Below are 18689 nucleotides of genomic sequence, written 5' to 3' on the forward strand. Positions count from 1 at the left end.
CATGTGTACAAAGTGAAGTTTAATCAAGGTTACAAACAGTGGGTTTTCGGGGACAAAGGCCCCTCCTCGACGCAGGGTTCGCTTGGGCGAAGCGTCGGCTCCCGGTGGTCAAGGCGCGGCGCGGCCTGCGTGCCGCTTCTGGTGCTCGTTGAGGTTGGAGCGTTGGCTGAAGGCGCGGCCGCACTCCCCGCACGCGTAGGGCCGCTCGCCCGTATGCGTTCGCAGGTGGCGCACCAGGCTGCAGTTGCGCACGAAAGCTTTGCCGCAGTCGCGGCAGATATAGGGCTTCTCGCCCGAGTGCAGGCGCTCGTGCTGGCGCAGCTCGGAGCAGCCGCGGAAGGTCTTGCCGCACTCGGGGCAGCCGTAGGGCCGCTCGCCGGTGTGCGCGCGTTGGTGTTGCACCAGGCCCGAGCGGCCCTTGAAGGCCTTTTCGCACAGTGGGCACGCGTAGGGCTTGGCGCTGCTGTGCGTGCGCTGGTGCCGGCTCAGGTTCGAGCGCTGGTTGAAGGCCTTGCCGCACTCGGGGCAAGCGTAGGGCTTCTCGCCGGTGTGCACACGCCGGTGCTCCACGAGGTGCGAGAACAGCCCGAAGGCCTTGGCGCAGTCGGCGCACTCGTACGGCTTCTCCCCGGCTCCCGACCCCCGTCGGGGACTCCGCTCGCCGCAGTCCCCGCAGGGCGGGCACCCCAGCCGGAAGGCGCGCCGGGCCAGGACTGGGCCACGGCGGTGGCGCTCGGCCGAGTGCGTCTTCTGGTGGCGGTACAGGCCGGAGCAGCGCACGAAGGCCTTGCCGCACTCGGCACACTCGTAGGGCCGTTCGCCCGTGTGGATGCGCTGGTGCTGCAGCAGGCTGGAGGTGCGCGTGAAGGCCTTGCCACACTCGTCGCAAGCGTACAGCCGCTGGGCCGGGGGGTTGGGGACACCCGGGCGAGGTCGCGAGGTTTGGCCGCACTCAGGACACACTGGGGGGCCCTTGCCCGTCTGCTGCTGCTGGTTGGGGCGGAAGCGCTTCCCGCACCGGGCACACGGACCGGGCTCCTCCATCGCCTGTAGCCGCTCCTGGGGGATCCGCAGGGCCCTCCACGCAAAGGCCTCTCCGCACGCGCAAGCCTGGGGCTGCTCCACCGAGGGGCTCCTCCCGCGGGAGGTCGGCTTTGGGGTCCTCGGGCAGGTCGGAGCGCCCGTCCCCAGTTGGCACGGCCAACAGTCCGTGTGGACCTCACACAGTTGAGTCCGGGGGCAGTTCTGGAGCCGCTCCGGACAGGGGTCACACACGGGTGGCGTCTCCCCAGCGGGCACCCCGCGATGCCGCGCCAGGCAGGAGTTCCTGCTACAGTCCCTGCCACGCGCCGGGCTCCCACAGGGGTCCTCCCCGGCCTGCAGCCCCTCGCGGGTAACTAGCTCAGGGTCCTGAGAAGAGGTGGGGCTGCGCGGCTCCCGCACGAGGGGTCTGATCCCCGAGCCTGGGCTCACCCTGAGGTTGCAGCCCTGGGAGCCCCCACCTGGGGGAGTCGTCCTACCGTCCGCCATCCCTCCACGCAGGTCCCCCTTTTGAGTGGGGCGGCTCCCAGCTTGGTCCTGTTCGAGGGGCCTCGGCTCCTCGGGCCTCTTCTCCCAGGCCCCAGAGGCACCCCGGGCATCGGCCGTGGAGATTCCTCCCTGCCCAGCCTTCTGGGCCAGAGCCTCCATCTTGGGGCACAGAGTTCTGGTTGTAGGATCTGGAAGAGCAGAGAAGAAATGGAGGTTTGCGGTTCCCAGGAGAAGAGAAGTGGAGAACTGGGCCAAAGAGCGACCATCCCACAGCTGGCACCTACTGGGCAGCCCCCAGCTCTCTGCAGATTCGAAAGGGGACATGGAGTGATATAGGCAGGGCCTCCTGCCCCTCTTCAAACTGTCACCACCCAGACCCCAGAGAACAGCTTCCCAGGCTCTCCCTGCCCGCATCTCTGCTCCTCCCCAACAATAGCTCCCAAAACACTGTGCCCCTGGCTAAGGCCCTCCCTGGTCCCCCTTCCCCAAGCAACAGGGACTCCCCCGTTGCTCAGCTGCGAGCTCCCCAGAATCTCACTTACTCCTGGCCTCAGCTTCTCAGTGGCAAGCCCACACTCCGGGTCCTCCTGGCTCCATTCACTGCCATTGTCCGTGTCTCCTGGGAGGTGTGAGGTGAACTCACCTGACAGCTGAGAGCCTGGCCGGGAGATCCGAGCTGCAGAGGCCAATGCTGAGCTGCCCCTCCCCTCTTCAACCAGGTAGTGGTGGTTCTCTCAAGCCTGGCAGCCTCATCTACAAAATGGGTATGATAACGGTAAGTGTAAACAGCTGAGTAGGGAGACAGGCAACCCAGATCATTCCAGCAAGTGTGGACATTAGCAAGGCCTAGTGCCTGCTATTACTATTTTAAAATTCTGCTGTGGCTACATTAGTTACCTACTGCTGCTTTAACAAACTGCCACCCCCATAGTGGCTTGAGACAATGCAAACGTGTTATCTCACAGTTCTGGAGGTCAGAAGTCCTAAGGGAAGGTTTCAGTAGTGTGGGTTCCTTCCTGAGGCTCTTGGGGAGGACGTTTGAGGACAATTTCCAGCTTCTAGATGCCACCTACTTTTCTTTCTTCCATCTTCAAGCCAGCAGTAAGACATCTTCGTCTCTCTGGGTTTGTCGTCAAATCTTCTTATACTCCTTACAGGACTCTGACCCTTCTGCCTCTTGTGATCACACTGGGCCAACCACATATAATCCAGGAATCCCCCCCATCTCAGGATCCAAAACCTCACCACACTCAGTTCTTTTGCCTTGGGAAGTAACATATTCACAGGTTCTAGGGACCAGGACGTGCACATCTTTCAGGGGGCCCTTATCCTGCCTACGACAGGGGACTTTGCCGAGATACACACACGTGCATATATACATATTCATCTCCTAAGCAAGCAATTGAAGAGCAAGTGAAAACAAAGGACAGCCGGGCACAGTGGCTCACGCCTGCAATCCCAGCACCTTGGGAGGCCGAGGCAGGTGGATCTCCTGAGGTCAGGAGTTTGACACCAGCCTGACCAACATGGAGAAACCCCGTCTCTACTAAAAATACAAAATTAGCCAGGCGTGGTGGTGCACGCCTGTAATCCCAGCTACTCAGGATGCTGAGGCAAGAGAATCACTTGAACCCGGAAGGTGGAGGTTGCAGTGAGCCAAGATTGCACCACTGCACTCCAGCCAAAGCGAAACCCCGTCAAAAAAAAAAAAAAAAAGAAAACGAGAGAAAGAAGAAAGAAAGGAAGGAAGGGAGGGAGGGAGGGGCTGGGCACGGTGGCTCACGCCTGTAATCCTAGCACTTTGGGAGGCCAAGGCAGGCGGATCATGAGGTCAGGAAATCGAGACCATCCTGGCTAACACGGTGAAACCCCATCTCAAAAAATTAGCCAGGCGTGGTGGCAGGAGCCTATAGTCCCAGCTACTCGGGAGGCTGAGGCAGGAGAATGGCGTGAACCTGGGAGGCAGAGCTTGCAGTGAGCCATGATCGCGCCACTGCACTCCAGCCTGGGCGACAGAGCGAGACACCGTCTCAGAAAAAAAAAAGGGAATTTTCCTCACCGTGTTGTGATGTGAAGTTTCTCAGCCTCACACGAGTGATAACCGCACTATCCTCCTGTCCCCTCCCTAGATCTTATTGTTTCCAGAACAAAGATGGATCTGTCCAGTGCAGCCTTTGGACTATGAATCCCGGATGGCTAACGTCACATGCAGAGCACAAGATGGACACACTTGTGGCACCTTCTAAATCGCCGCTTCATTGAGCACAGGAGCTCAGATTCTTCTCCTTTGTCCTGTATTCCTTTTTCTGTGGAAAGCAGATATCCCCTTATTTTATTTATTTATTTTTATTTATTTATTTATTTTGAGACGGAGTCTCCGTCACCCAGGCTGCAGTGCAGTGGCATGATCTCAGCTCACTGCAACCTCCGCCTGCTGGGTTCAAGCAATTCTCCTGCCTCAGCCTCCTGAGTAGCTGGGATTACAGGTGCCCACCACCACGCCAGGCTAGATCTTTGTATTTTTAGTAGATACAGGGTTTCCCCATGTTGGCCAGGCTGGTCTTGAACTCCTGACCTTGTTATCTGACCACCTCAGCCTCCCAAAGTGCTGGGATTACAGGCATGAGCCACCGTGCCCGGCCAGATATCCCTTGATTTATTTATTTGTTTGTTACTTATTTATTTTTATTTATTTAGAGACAGGGTTTCATGTTGCCCAGGCTGGAGTGAAGTGGCACGATCTTGGCTCACTGCAATCTTCACCTCCTGGGTTCAAGCAATTCTCCTGCCTAAGCCTCCCGAGTAGCTGGGATTATAGGCATCCGCCACCAAGCCTGCCTAATGTTTGCATTTTTTTTTTTAGTAGAGCTGGCGTTTTACCATGTTGACCGGGCTGGTCTCAAACTCTGACTTCAGGTGATCCACCCATCTTGGCCTCCCCAAATGCTGGGATTACAGGCGTGAGCCACCACACCTAGTCGATATCCATTTATTAAATGTCTCAGAGGGCCGGGTGTGGAGGCTGAGGCAGAAGAATCGCTTGAACTCGGGAGGCAGAGGTTGCAATGAGCCAAGATGACGCCACTGCACTCCAGCCTGGGCGGCTGAGTGAGACTCCATCTCAAACAAACAAACAAATAAATAAATAAATAAATAAATGTCTCCGAAATCTAAGTATTTAGTGAGACGTCCTTGACCTGATGTCACTTTTTCTGTCTGTTTTGCAAATTTCTAACAGGCAGTTGCCTTGGGCCGCCTGGTGGCCTGAAATAACATGACCAGGAACTAAAAGGACTCACGAAGCATTTAACCAAGACTCTGCATGTTGACTTTTCAGCCAAGGACACTTCAGGGCGACTGGCCGCAGTTCTCCAAAGGAAGCTGCTGCCAGTTGTCCCTGGGGGGTTATTTCGTTCTTGGACATCATGACCACAATGACAGAAATGCATTGATGACCAGCACTCTGGGGATGAATGTTTTTGAGTGGAAATTAAACATACCGAACTGGTTAAAGACAAAAATGCAGAGCTGGACAAGTTCTGCAGGTCACGAAGGGCTTTCCCAGCAGCCAGGCTCGGTTCCTGCTCTGCTCTACGGGAGGCTGCTGGCCTGAGCTGGAGAGCAGAAAGGCCCAGTGCAAGGGTTCAGCAGGTACTGGTTCCAGGCCAGGCATTTGCTAATAAACCCGGGTGACAGTAAGGACAAAGGGACTCTGGTGTGATGTGAGGTTTCTCAGCCTCACTTGTCACATGTGATCACTGCACAACCCTCCTGTCCCCTCCAGGCCTGTGTGAGACAGGAAAGGTGAGGCTGCCCCTCCCTCTCTGCACCTTAAAGCCACTCAGGCCGGGCGCGGTGGCTCAGGCTGTAATCCCAGCACTCTGGGAGGCCGAGGCGGGCGGATCACGAGGTCAGGAGATCGAGACCATCCTGGCTAACACGGTGAAACCCCGTCTCTACTAAAAAATACAAAAAACTAGCCGGGCGAGGGGGCGGCGCCTGTAGTCCCAGCTACTCGGGAGGCTGAGGCAGGAGAATGGCGTGAACCCGGGAGGCGGAGCTTGCAGTGAGCTGAGATCGCGCCACTGCACTCCAGCCTGGGCGACAGAGCGAGACTCCGTCTCAAAAAAAAAAAAAAAAGCCACTCAGGGTCTGGGTTTTCCTGAGACTTCTGGAGCCAGATGCAGACTCACAAAGGCGCTGATCCTTCCTCGATCTTCCTCCTTCAAGAGTGGCACTAGTCAGGTCTAATTTAGAGAAAATCTATCACCTTCCCCCCACTGTGGGCTCTGCCACTTGGTGCCTTCGTCTCTCCACCTATCAAATTAGCCAGCTGGAGCCTGCGACTCCAGGAGGCATGCTTGGAAGTAAGGGACTTCTCTGAGTGGGAGCACGTCTGGGTGGTGCTGAACACCAGCATGCTTTGCCCTGTGGCCTGGACTGTGCACAGGGTGACCTGTCACCTCCCACGCAGGTGGAAGGGTGTGAGAGAGAACGGACACTCAGTTACAAACATCCTCTTCCCAAACACTTGTGGATCTGAGTCTGAGGCTCCTCCTTCCAGGTGAGGGCTTGGCTGGCTGCTGATGTAGCTTGTTACTCTCCTTCTGTCCCTTCTGCCCTCAGGTCTTGACCATGCAGCTTCCCAAGAACACGATGGGGAATGATATGGGCACATGGGGAGGCAACCAGCCATGGGCCCCACCTGCTCATGGGCACTGACCGTCCCAACAGCAGGTGGACGTGAATCTAACCCACAACAGACACCAGAGTAGAGGGAGCTGGGCTCCCTGAGTCCGGATGGGGTTCTCCCAGGCCCCCGCAGCGAGAAAAGGGAAGCCTCTCCAGAATGTGGAGTATGGACTCACTGTGGGAATAAAGTAAATGAGCTGGGGCGTGGCGGGGAGGTCCAGATTTCAAAAAGCACCACTCACACACCAGGACTGGCAAAGCTGCTGGCAGTAAGCTCTGTCTTGGGGCTCCCCAACTGCAGGTGAGCTGACTGGCCTCAGCTGGCACTAACCACGCTCAGTGTTTGCCCTGAAGACCAGAAGACCTGGCAAAAAAGAGGAAAGCAGAGAACACGCTCCAACCTGGCTGGTGGGGATCCAGACAGTGCAGCTGCCGTGGAAACCTTCAGTTCCACAGAAAGGTAAAGATGGAGCTACCGCACCCCCAGCAATTCCACCCCGAGGTATCCGCCCAAGAAAAAGGAACACAGGCATTCAACAAACACTGGCTGACAGATGTTCACAACAGCACTGTTCACAGTAGCCAAAATGGGGAAACAAGCCAAGTATATAAAATGACAAATGCACAAATAAAATGTGGTATATCCATAGAATGGGATATTATTCAGCCATAAAAAGGGATGCGTACTAACACATACTGCAACATGGACTTTAGAAAACATGGGAAGTAGAAGTGAGTCCCAAAAGACCACATATTACATAATTCCATTTATATGACATATCCAGAATAGGGAAATCCATAGAGACAGAAAGGAGATTAGTGGTCGCCAGGGGCTGAGGGGAAAAAGAATGGGGAGTAATTGCTTTATGGATATCGAGTTTTGTTTTAGTGTAATTAAAATGTTCTGCCGGGCGCGGTGGCTCAAGCCTGTAATCCCAGCACTTTGGGAGGCCGAGACGGGCGGATCACGAGGTCGGGAGATCGAGACCATCCTGGCTAACACGGTGAAACCCCGTCTCTACTAAAAAAATACAAAAAACTAGCCGGGCGAGGTGGTGGGCGCCTGTAGTCCCAGCTACTCAGGAGGCTGAGGCAGGAGAATGGCGTGAACCTGGGAGGCGGAGCTTGCAGTGAGCTGAGATCCGGCCACTGCACTCCAGCCTGGGCGACAGAGCGAGACTCCGTATCAAAAAAAAAAAAAAAAAAAATGTTCTGGAAATTATAGTGGTGATGGTTGCACAACATAGTGAATATATTAAAACCTAAACAATCTACTAAAACCTGGCCAGGCGGTGGCTCACACTTGTAATCCCTGCACTTTGGGAGGCCAAGGTGGGAAGATTACTTGAGGCCAGTTCGAGACCAGCCTGGCCAAAATGTGAAAACCCCATCTCTGCTAAAAATATAAAAATTAGCCGGGTGTGGTGGCACATTCCTGTAGTCCCAGCTACTTGGGAGACTGAGGCAGAGAATCGCTGAAACCTGGGAAGTGGAGGCTGCAGTGAGCCGAGATCGCACCACTGCACTCCAGCCTGGGTGACTGAGCAGGACTCCATCACAAAAAAAAAAAAAAAAAACAAAAAAAAAACATATATGTGTGTGTGTATATATATATACACATATATATGTACACACGAAAACGTGGCCGGGCAGGTAGCTCACACCTGTAATCCCAACACTTTGGGAGGCTGAGGCTGGCGGATCACGAAGTCAGGAGATTGAGACTATCCAGGCTAACAAGGTGAAACCCCGTATCTACTAAAAGTACAAAAAATTAGCCGGGCCTGGTGGCGGTGCCTGTAGTCTCAGCTACTCGGGAGGCTGAGGCAGGAGAATGGCGTGAACCTGGGAGGCGGAGCTTGCAATGAGCTGAGATCGCACCACCGCACTCCAGCCTGGGTGACAGAGCGAGACTCTGTCTCAAAAAATATATATATACACACACACATATATATAATTACATATATATTTAGAGTATATATTTATATAGAATGTAAATACATATATTAGATATATATATACTAAAACCCAACCTGAATTGTAAAATGATTTATTTGTTACATGATTTATATCTTTTTGTTTTGTTTTCTTGAGACGGAGTCTCCCTTTGTCACCCAGGCTGGAAACCAGGGGCACGGTCTCAGCTCACCGCAACTTCCGCCTCCCGGGTTCAAGCAATTATCCTGCCTCAGCCTCCTGAATAGCTGGGATTACAGGAGCACACCACCACGCCCAGCTAATTTTTGTATTTTTAGTAGAGAGGGGGTTTCACCATATTGGCCAGGCTGGTCTCAAACTTCTGACCTCGTGATCCACCTGCCTCGGCCGCCCAAAATGCTGAGATTACAGGTGTGAGCCACTGCGCCCGGCTGATTTATATCTTTAAAAAAAAAAAAAAAAGAGTAGAATGCACCCATGCCACAGTGTTCTTGCCTGCAGCCTGCCAGGCGTCTGCCCACCCTGTAACATCCGGGATGTCATTTGAGCCCTGGTCACATGAAAGCACTGCATGGGATGAAGGTGGTTTGTTTGTTTTTATTATTTATTTATTTTTTTGGCACAGAGTCTCTGCGCCCAGACTGGAGTGCAGTGACACACTCTCGGCTCACTGCAAGCTCCGCCTCCCAGGTTCAAGCAATTCTCCTGCCTCAGCCTGGCGAGTAGCTGGGATTACAGATGCCCGCCCCCTACGCCCAGCTAATTTTTGTATTTTCAGTAGAGACAAGGTTTCACCATGTTGGCCTGGCTGGTCTCAAACTCCTGGCCTCAAGTGATCTGCCCCTCGGCTTCCCAAAGGTGCTGGGATTACAGGCACAAGCCACCGCGCCAGGCCGAAGGTGGTTTCTTTTAAACAATACATTTGTATTGAGAAAAACAAGTTCCTGGCCGAGCGCGGTGGCTCACACCTGTAATCCCAGCACTTTGGAAGGCCGAGGCGGGCGGATCACGAGGTCAGGAGATCGAGACCATCCTGGCTAACACAGTGAAACCCTGTCTCTACTAAAAAAAATACAAAAAATTAGCCAGGCCTGGTTGTGCCTGTAGTCCCAGCTACCCAGGAGGCTGAGGCAGGAGAATGGCGTGAACCTGGGAGGCGGAGCTTGCAGTGAGGCGAAATCGGGCCACTGCACTCCAGCCTGGGCGACACAGCAAGACTCCGTCTCAAACAAAAAAAAAGAAAGAAAGAAAAGAAAGAGAGAAAAACAAGTTCTTTTAAATCTCTAGGTGAAAATAAAGTAATTTCTCACACACAGCCAAGTCAACTGCGTACCAGAGTACCGAGCATAGTTTCCACATCAGAGGCTTAAGCTCTGGGTAAAAGCATTTTCTTTAGCCAGGTGTCTGTTAATTCACTCATGTCAAAGAGAAAACTTGGCTGGGTGTGGTGGCTCATGCCTATAATCCCAGCACTTTGTGAAGCCAAGGTGGGTGGATGGCTTGAGCCCAGGAGTTAGAGACCAGCCTGGGCAATGTGGTGAAACCCTGTCTCTATTTGGGAAAAAAAAAAAAAAAAAGGCCAGGCGCGGTGGCTCATACCTGTAACCCCAGCACTTTGGAAGGCCGAGGCAGGCGGATCATGAGGTCAGGAGTTTGAGACCATCCTGGCTAACACGGTGAAACCCCGTCTCTATTAAAAATACAAAAAATTAGCCGGGTGTGGTGGTGGGCGCCTGTAGTCCCAGCTACTCGGGAGGCTGACACAGGAGAATGGCATGAACCCAGGAAGGCGGAGCTTGCAGTGAACCGAGATTACGCCACTGCACTCCAGCCTGGGTGACAGAGCGAGACTCTGTCTTAAAAAAAAAAGACGGTGGCTCACGCCCGTAATCCCAGCACTTTGGAAGGCCGAGGCGGGCGGATCACAAGGTCAGGAGATCGAGACCATGGTGAAACCCCGTCTCTACTAAAAATAGAAAAAAATTAGCCGGGCGCAGTGGCGGGCGCCTGTAGTCCCAGCTACTCGGGAGGCTGAGGCCGGAGAATGGCGTGAACCCGGGAGGCGGAGCTTGCAGTGAGCCGAGATTGCGCCACTGCACTCCAGCCTGGGTGACAGAGCGAGACTCCGTCTCAAAAAAAAAAAAAAAAGAAAAAAAAAGAAAAAAAACGGCCGGACGCGGTGGCTCACGTCTGTAATTCCAACACTTTGGGAGGCCAAGGCGCATGGATCCCGAGGTCAGGAGATCGAGAGCAGCCTAGCTAAGATGGTGAAACCCCATCTCTACTAAAAATACAAAAAATTAGCCAGGCAAGGTGGCGCGCGCCTGTAATCCCAGCTACTCGGGAGGCTGAGGCAGGAGAATCACTTGAATCCGGGAGACGGAGCTTGCAGTGAGCCAAGATCGCGCCACTGCACTCCAGCCTGGGCGACAGAGCAAGGCTCTGTCTCAAAAAAAAGAAAAAGAAAAAGAAAAAAAACAAAAACAAAAACTATCTGGGTGTGGTGGTGCATGCCTGTAGCCCCAGCTACCAGAAGGCTAAGGTGGGAGGATCGCTTGAGCCTGGGAGATCGAGGCTGCAGTGAGCTAAGATCGCACTACTGCACGCCAGCCTGGGCAACACAGCGAGACCACATCTCAAAAAAAGAAAGCAAAGAAAGCAAAGAAAACTCATTAGAAACTGAACATGCTCGCTGGGAATGATATTCAGGGCACAGGGCAATTCCTTACAGGGGCACATGCCCAAGGGCATTGCTGCCACCAGATGGGAAGTTGTGACTTGGGAGGGAGGAGACTGAGGGCAGGACGCAGGACATGGAGACACATATTCTGGTCTGTCTGACCATGGAGCTCTGTCCACACCCAGGCTGCCCGCTGGCTCCCAACCACCATCCCCAGTATCTGGCGTCTGTCTCTCACAGGTGTAGGCTTCTCTCTCTGGAGTCCATCTGCTGGCCATGGACCTGGCTATTCGGGGCAGGCCCATCCTGCCCATCTCCCCACACTCTTTAAGCCTCTATCTGAGCACTGCAGGTTTTGTAGTGTTCCCTAGTCTGCCTCTGAGAGGCCAGGCTGACTGAAGAGCTCCTGAGAAAGCCACCAGGACCCACTGCTAAGGGGGTCGGTCCAGGGTCATTGCCAGGCTGGGATCTGAGGTCCCCACACACAGGGCCGGGAACTCCCCAGCCATAAACTCTGATGGGGGTACCAGTGTGGACTCCAGCCCCTTACACGGCAGAGGGAGCATGCCACTATGGATGCTGAGCAGCAGGAGATCAGGGGCCCCGCTTTCACAATGTGCCATCCCAGAAGCCCCACAGTCAGGATCTGGACCTCTCTGACATAACTCCAGGTCACAGGGACCCAAGTGTCAGGGATGGAGGGACCTGGCCACCTGCCTTGCTATTAGCTCCAAGGCTGCCGGCTTCATGTCACAGTCTGTACAACAGCTGGTGGCATGAGCAGGGCAAGGATCAGCACTCAGCATGACTTCCTAGAACTCTAGGGAGGTAGGGGCTGAGGACTTCCCAGGTAAAAGACCATACCTGGGGCAGCCTGGCCAAACAGGGACAATTGGTCACCATGGAATCAATGGACAGGCCCAAGAATGGATGGGCACATGAGGTCACCCAGGACCGGCAGCTTCCACTGAAGGAGGCTGTAATAGGTTGAAAGATGTCCCTCACCCTGCAAAAGATACGTCCAACGCCCTAACCCTGGAACTCTCAGAATGTGACCTTATTAGGTCTTTGCAGACTAAGTAAGGATCTTGTGATGAGATCACTCTGAATAACCTGGGTGTGTCCTAACTCCAATGACTGGTGTCCTTATGAAGGAGGCAAAGGGAGTTCTGACACGGGGAAGAGGAGGCCATGTGAAGATGAAGGTTGATATTGGAGTGATGCAGCCACACTCCAAGGAACACCTGGAGCCGCCAGGAGCCAGAAGAGGCAAGGAAAGACCCCACCCAGAGCCGTCAGAGAGCACAGTCCTGCCGACACCTTCATTTCAGACTTCTGGTTTCCAGGACTCGGAGAATAACTTTCTGTTGTTTTAAACTGCCCAGTTTGTGGTAGTGTGTTACAGCAGCATAGAAACTAATAGAGACTGATCTAGCACCCTCGACAGAATGGGTGTGTTGTGTGGGGCTCTCCTGATCCCTAGTGATGGGGAGTCAGAGGACTGCTCAGTGTCTGAACAGAGGGTTGGGGAAGCTGGGTTGTCCTGAAGAACCAGCAGTCCCCACTTGGCAGAAAAGGACCCTGAACTCGTGAGAGGTGGGGGCTGAGGGGCGCCTGCTGGCCATGTGCTAAGAGCATCTTTGGATTGGTCCCCAGATGCCCTGCTCCCATGGGTGGCTCCTCTGCTGCAACAAGAACCTGCCTCCCAGCACCAGACACAGCAGGTGGGAGCTGTGGACCATGGCCGAGTCTCTTCATCTCCTCGATCTGCTCCCAGGATGCACTGTCCAACTATCCCACCTGTAGGTGGGTGACATTCCAGCCATGGACCCATGATCTGAGGCTGAGCACAGCAAACACAATCAAGGCTCTGGGTCCCAGGCCCCAGGAGCCCATCCTTGATGGTGCATTACAGCTCTCCCAGGCTGTTCTGACAGTGATCTCCCATCTGCCCCAGGTGAGCATGCTTGCACCTGGGTGCTCGCCCAGCCTTTCTAGTTGTCCTCAGGGCTTCTGGTGTTGGGAACAGGATGCAGAGCTACCAATTTAGGGGGACTGAGAGGTTAACGTGGCCAAGGCTGAACCCTGCAGAACTGCAGAGCGACAGCACACACAGGAAAGCTATTGAGGTTCCACATCCTCATGGAGGTTGGACACGGCACAGTGAGGTCTTATTTGCCCAAGAGAATGTGACGGGAAGCCGCTGGGCACGGTGGTGCATGCCTGTAATCCCAGCTACTCGGGAGGCTGAGGCTGAAGAATGGCTTGATCCCGGGAGGCGGAGACTGCAGTGAGCCGAGATCGCGCCACTGCACTCCAGCCTGGGCAATAAGAGCAAAACTCCATCTCAAAACAACGAAAACAACAATTTAAAAAAAAAAAAAAAAACCAGAATGTGCACAGAAGTCAACGTTGGTGGCTCTGAGGTGTGGAGGACACAGGCTAGTGCCCAGCTCAGCGTGGCTCCACCTCTCTGAGCCAAAAACCAACCTCACCCACACTGACAGTCCCAGGGGACACAGACTCTAGCCCCTATGTCCAATTCTACACTGCGCACGCAAGGGGAAGAACAGTGCACCACGCATTGTACAGCAGAAGAAATGTCCTCTGAGTGCAGGCACAGCTCCCTTCTGTGCCTGTCCTCCCCACAGTGCCTCCACCCTCGAGGATTAGCAAGTTTCAATCCTCGCAGGACATCCAGTGTCAGGGCCAAACGGTGCTGTATCCTGCTCTAACAGTGAGTGAAGGAGGGGGCCGCAGACAAGAAGAAATGAACAAGGAGACAATTTAAGAGAGAAAAACACGTGAAGAACATCAGACAGGGAGCAGCGCGAGGGCGCCGGGGAGGGAGGCAGCGGACTCTTCGGGTCTCTGTGAGGAGCGGGCATGAAACCGGTCTGGGGACAAGGTAAGGGAAGAGCAAGTGCAAAGGCCAGGATGCGGGGGCAGAGGCGGTAGGGAGGCCGGCGTCGGCCTCGGCTAGCAGGTGGGCTTGACTCCGAGAGTCGCAGGCCGCCAGGATGCGTCCCGGGCCTGGAGCCTCCCCTCGCGGGCTTCAATGACACCCAGCACAGAAACGCGGGGGCCAGAACTACAGCAGCCCGTCCCGCCCGGAACTCAAGGTCGTGACTGCTGTGGCCGTTCCGGACCCGGAGCGCGAGGACCGGAAGTGCGCGGCGTCAAGCCTCTGCCCCGGGCCCCGCCCGCGGAGGTGGAGAGGGGACTGGGGTGGTGGCCGCGCTATGCGCCGGGAGGTCCCCGCCTCGCAGGCCGAGGTTGCGGGTCCGCGCAGAATGCCACTTACTCGCTGGAGGCGGCCCGCACGGGTCCCCTGGTCCCCGCCCCGCATGCAGCGCGGAGCCGTCCTCCCGCCACCTCCGGGCCGCCGCGGCACTGAGGGACCCAGGCCACAGCAAGCGCAGGCAAGAATCCGCGCGGGGACTGCTGGGAAACGTAGTCCCGTCTTGTCCCGCTTTGGCGCTGCGGAGAAAGCGGTGTAGCGGGAGGCTTGGGTTTCCGTTGTCGTAGAAACAGAGGCCGGCCACACCTAAAAGGCAGGACGCGGCTGCGTCGTCGCCAAGGAAACGGCGTTCCGGACAGGGCCGCAGAGTCCCGCCCATTCCTCCTCGTGAAAGCGGGGGATTGGTCATGATAATGCTTGATAGCCTCCTTCTCCCAATCTGATTTCTAAGAGGTCCCAACCCGGAAACGACTTGCCGCTCGCAGCCTCCCCTCGGGTGGGAAGGTTGGGCTGTGAAGCACTTGGGAAGCTCTGAAGTGTCCTGGTGAGCGCATTGCGAGTCAGACCGATAACATCAGAATCTGGGAGTGGGCCCGAGCATCTGCGCGTCAAAAGTCCTCAGTTGAGTCTACTTTTTTGTTGTTTTTGGTTTGCTTTTTTGAGACAGGGTCTCGCTCTGTCGCCCAGGTGAATGCAGTGACACCATCACGGTTCACTGCAGCCTCGACCTCCTGAGCTCAAGCGATCCTCCCACCTCAACCTCCAGAGTAGCTGGTAACACGGACGCGCGCCACCACGCCCGGCTAATTTTCTTTCTTCTCTCCCTCCCCCTGCCTTCTTCTTCCCATTTTCCCGCCCAGGCTGGTCTCGAACTCCTGTACTGAAGCGACCCTCCCGCCTCACCCTCCCGAATAGCTGGGACTATAGGTGGGAGCCACTATGCCTGGATCGTTTTTTTATTTTTATTTATTTATTTCAGAGATAGACCGTATGTTGCCCAGACTGGTCTGGAACTCCTGGGCTGAAGCGATCCTCGTGCTTCAGCCTTCCAAATTGCCGGGACTACAGGCTTGAGCCAGTGCACCAGGGCCCTAGCCTGGCCCCCAGTTGATTCTAACATGTGCAGCCCCTTTGGGTGTTGCAGACTCTAGGGCCCTCCCAGGTAGGATGAACTGGTCAGGCCTCCTACCCATTTGTCACCCAGCTCTTGCCCCCATCTGTTGTGTGGCTCCTGCCCTCCATAGGGACATCTAATTTTGTTGGCCAGTCCAGCACATATATACGACCCAATTTGCCCTACCTTTCTGCCGCCACCGCATCTGCTTCAGGGATGCTGGGACTGTCCCACTCCCTTTCTCCATCCTTTGGGTGTCTGGACATGGAAAGCCTTGTCAAGAGGTCTAGCTCCCTGCCCAAGTACAAAACTCAGGGCTCACCAAGCTCATTGAGGGCGAGCAGGAGGCTGAAGGGCACTTGGAGGGCTGCCCGCCTTGTAGGACCCTCGGTGGCTGAAGAGAGTTGCACAGGAAAGCCTTGACAATTGTCACAGATAAAGGAGTGCAGATATGTGACAGGTTTGGCCACTGGCCCCAACTGGGACAGAAGTAAGATTTCTTTTTTTTTTTTTGAGACAGAGTCTCACTCTGTTGCCCAGGCTGGAGTGCAGTGGCCGCGATCTCAGCTCACTGCAACTTCTGCCTCCCAGGTTCAAGCAGTTCTCTGCCTCAGCCTCCCGAGTAGCTGGGATTATAGGTGCCCACAACTACGCCTGGCTAATTTTTGTATTTTTAGTAGAGATGGGGTTTCACCATTTTGGCCAGGCTGGTATTGAATTCCTGACCTCGTGATCCACCTGCCTCGGCCTCCCAAAGTGCTGGGATTACAGGTGTGAGCCACTGCACCTGGCCTGACACAAGTAGGATTTCTCACGCCTGTGGGTGCACTGCTACTGGAGGAGTCTTGAGCCCATGTGGAAGAACTTCCCACTCCCAGGCACAGAAAGGGCCTCCCTCTGGAGTGAAGCATCTGGTGGTACCACAGGCCTGGCCACCACACAAAGGCCTTGTCCCTGCAGGGCTGGCATGGGTTGACTGGCAGCCCTGGAGTGGAGTTTGAAGCACCAGTCAAAGGCCTTACCATTTGGCAGGCATAGGTGTGGGGGACTTGTCTGGAGGGGACTGGCTATGGGGTCTGTGACAGTCTGTAGGCTTTCTTCTTTTTTTTTTTTTTGAGACAGAGTCTCGCTGTCGCCCAGGCTGGAGCACAGTGGCCGGATCTCAGCTCACTGCAAGCTCCGCCTCCCGGGTTCACACCATTCTCCTGCCTCAGCCTCCCGAGTAGCTGGGACTACAGGCGCCCGCCACCTCGCCCGGCTAGTTTTTTGTATTTTTTTAGTAGAGAGGGGGTTTCACCATGTTAGCCAGGATGGTCTCAATCTCCTGACCTTGTGATCCGCCCGTCTCGGCCTCCCAAAGTGGTAGGATTACAGGCTTGAGCCACCGCGCCCGGCCGTTTTTTTTTTGTTTTTTTTTTTTGAGACAGAGTCTCCCTCTGTCACCCAGGCTGGAGCTCAGTGGCCGGATCTCAGCTCACTGCAAGCTCCGCCTCCCGGGTTTACACCATTCTCCTGCCTCAGCCTCCCGAGTAGCTGGGACTACAGGCGCCCGCCACCTCGCCCGGCTAGTTTTTTGTATTTTTTAGTAGAGACGGGGTTTCACCGTGTTAGCCAGGATGGTCTCGATCTCCTGACCTCGTGATCCGGCCATCTCAGCCTCCCAAAGTGCCAGTATTATAGGCTTCAGCCACCGCGCCCGGCCGGCTTTCTTCACGTCTACACAAGCCTGTTGTCTAAGTGACCCTGCAGGGTTCTTGCAGGGGCAGCACCAGAGAAGCATCTTGTGACAACGGTCACACAGGAGCGATTTCAGGAACGAGACTCTGAATCAGGCAAGGACCTGGAGAGGAAGCTCCAGTGGGGCACCCACCCAAGGGGTCTAACTTTACCAATCCCACAGGTCCCTGGGCTAGGGCTTATTCTATGTCTGCAGGCCTGGGACCCTGCACCCTGGAGAGTTGTCCTGCTACTGGCCATCCCTCCACAGAGGTCCCCCTCTTGGCTCTATGCTGTCCTCAGCAAAGGGCCTCTACTCCATTTCAGGCCTCTTCTGAGGGCCCGGGCAGCTTACTGCGAAGCAGCCTCAGGGGATGGAGGCTTCAGCAGGGCATCTTGGCTCCCCACCACAGAATCCTGGTTGTAGGATCTGGAAGAACAGAGGAGAAATGGAAGTTGGCAGTTCCCAGGAGGGGAGAAGGTGTTGGTGAGCCATGAAAGCAAACCCCAGTGGCTGAAGCATCCTGGAATACTTGGCCAGATTTCCTTAAGAGTGTGTGTGTGTGTGTGTGTGTGTGTATGTATGTGTGATGGAATATGTGTGTGTATGTGTGTGTGATGGAGTGTGTGTGTGTGTGATGGAGAGTGTGTGTGTGTGATGGAGAGTGTGTGTGTGATGGAATGTGTGTGTGTGTGTGTGTGTGTGTGTGTGTGTGTGTGTGTGTGAGAGATGGAGTCCCATTCTGTCACCCAGGCTGAAGTGAAGTGGTGCAATCTTGGCTCACTGCAACCTCCACCTCCTAGGTTCAAGTGATTCTCTTGCCTCAGCCTCCCAAGCAGCTGAGACTACAAGCGCCCGCCACCACGCCCAGCTAATTTGTATTTTTAGTAGAGATGGGGTTTCACCGTGTTAGCCAGGATGGTCTCGATCTCCTGACCTCATGATCCACTGCACCCGGCCCTCTTCTGTCTCTTATAAGGACACTTGCCATTGGATTTAGGATCTACCCCACTAATCCAGGATGCTCTCGTCTTGGGATCCTTGACTAATTTACATCTGCAAAGATTTTTTTCCAATAGGTCACATTCACTGGGTCTGGGTATTAGGGCATGAACTTATCTTTTTGGGGGCTGCCGTTCAATCCATTATAGGTGGGCATCCCACGGAAGCAGACAGTGGCTGGGCCAAAGTAGCCCGTGAAGGATCAACCATGGGCACAAGATCAGGTTTGGGATATGGCAGGGCCAGGCTTGGCTCTGTCAGGCAACTGGGTGGACTAAATCCAGCACACTCCAAACGAGTTGATAATCAGGTTGGTGACTTCAACAGACAACCAAAGTGCCAGTAAGGGCATTAAGGAGCCATCATGGCCAGGCGCGGTGGCTCACACCTGTAATCCCAGCACTTTGGGAGGCCGAGGCGGGAGAATCACGAGGTCAGGAGATCGAGACCATCCTGGCTAACACAGTGAAACCCCGTCTCTACTAAAAATACAAAAAAATTAGCCGGGCGTGGTGGCGGGCGCCTGCAGTCCCAGCTACTCAAGAGGCTGAGGCAGGAGAATGGCGTGACCCCGGGAGGCAGAGCTTGCAGTGAGCCAAGATTGGGTCACTGCACTCCAGCCTGGGTGACAGAGCAAGACTCGGTCTCCAAAAAAAAAGGAGCCATCACAAGGACATAAGATCAGCTGACAGTAGGACTGTGGCTGGTAGGGTGGACAGGCAAAGTGACTGCCTGGAGAGTGGGCAGGTGGCCCAGCAGGGCCCAGAGGGTGCCT

General features: G+C 54.9%; 2 protein-coding genes and 1 long non-coding RNA gene across 12 annotated transcripts in view; 1 reads left to right on the plus strand and 2 right to left on the minus strand.

Moving 5' to 3' along the window:
• Positions 1-2: 2 nt before the first annotated feature.
• On the minus strand, positions 3-14420 carry ZNF837 (zinc finger protein 837). Of its 10 annotated transcripts, none has more exons than XM_077980184.1 (4): positions 14145-14420; positions 6469-6586; positions 2073-2283; positions 3-1718 (listed from the first exon to the last, which is right to left on the minus strand). In XM_077980184.1, the coding sequence occupies exon 4, from the start codon at positions 1687-1689 to the stop codon at positions 109-111; it is 1581 nt and encodes a 526-aa protein (XP_077836310.1). In that variant the 5' UTR covers positions 1690-1718; positions 2073-2283; positions 6469-6586; positions 14145-14420; the 3' UTR covers positions 3-108. The 10 variants fall into 10 exon arrangements, with proteins under 10 accessions (XP_077836310.1, XP_077836307.1, XP_077836312.1 ...); XM_077980181.1 differs by having other exon boundaries at positions 2174-2283; positions 14145-14279; XM_077980186.1 differs by having other exon boundaries at positions 6465-6586; positions 14145-14279.
• Positions 13627-18689, minus strand: part of LOC144337123 (uncharacterized) — a 12931-nt gene continuing 7868 nt past the window's right edge. Inside the window, exons 2-3 of the mRNA XM_077980244.1 lie at positions 15805-15937; positions 13627-14835 (exon numbers count right to left, since the gene is read on the minus strand). Coding sequence (XP_077836370.1) covers positions 14020-14490 — 471 coding nt within the window. The 5' untranslated portion in view covers positions 14491-14835; positions 15805-15937 and the 3' untranslated portion in view covers positions 13627-14019. The remainder of the gene's footprint in view (positions 14836-15804; positions 15938-18689) is intronic.
• The window catches only part of LOC144337127 (uncharacterized), a 2892-nt gene continuing 1856 nt past the window's right edge, over positions 17654-18689 (plus strand). The window contains exon 1 of the long non-coding RNA XR_013409795.1: positions 17654-18291. This is a non-coding gene — a long non-coding RNA (uncharacterized LOC144337127). The remainder of the gene's footprint in view (positions 18292-18689) is intronic.

This window comes from Macaca mulatta, chromosome 19 (assembly GCF_049350105.2).
Source record: "Macaca mulatta isolate MMU2019108-1 chromosome 19, T2T-MMU8v2.0, whole genome shotgun sequence".
Lineage (NCBI taxonomy): Eukaryota > Metazoa > Chordata > Mammalia > Primates > Cercopithecidae > Macaca > Macaca mulatta.

Coding starts and splice junctions, on each gene's coding strand:
- ZNF837 (XM_077980184.1), bottom strand. CDS start 1,689: ATGGAGGCTCTGGCCCAGAAGGCTGGGCAGGGAGGAATCTCCACGGCC.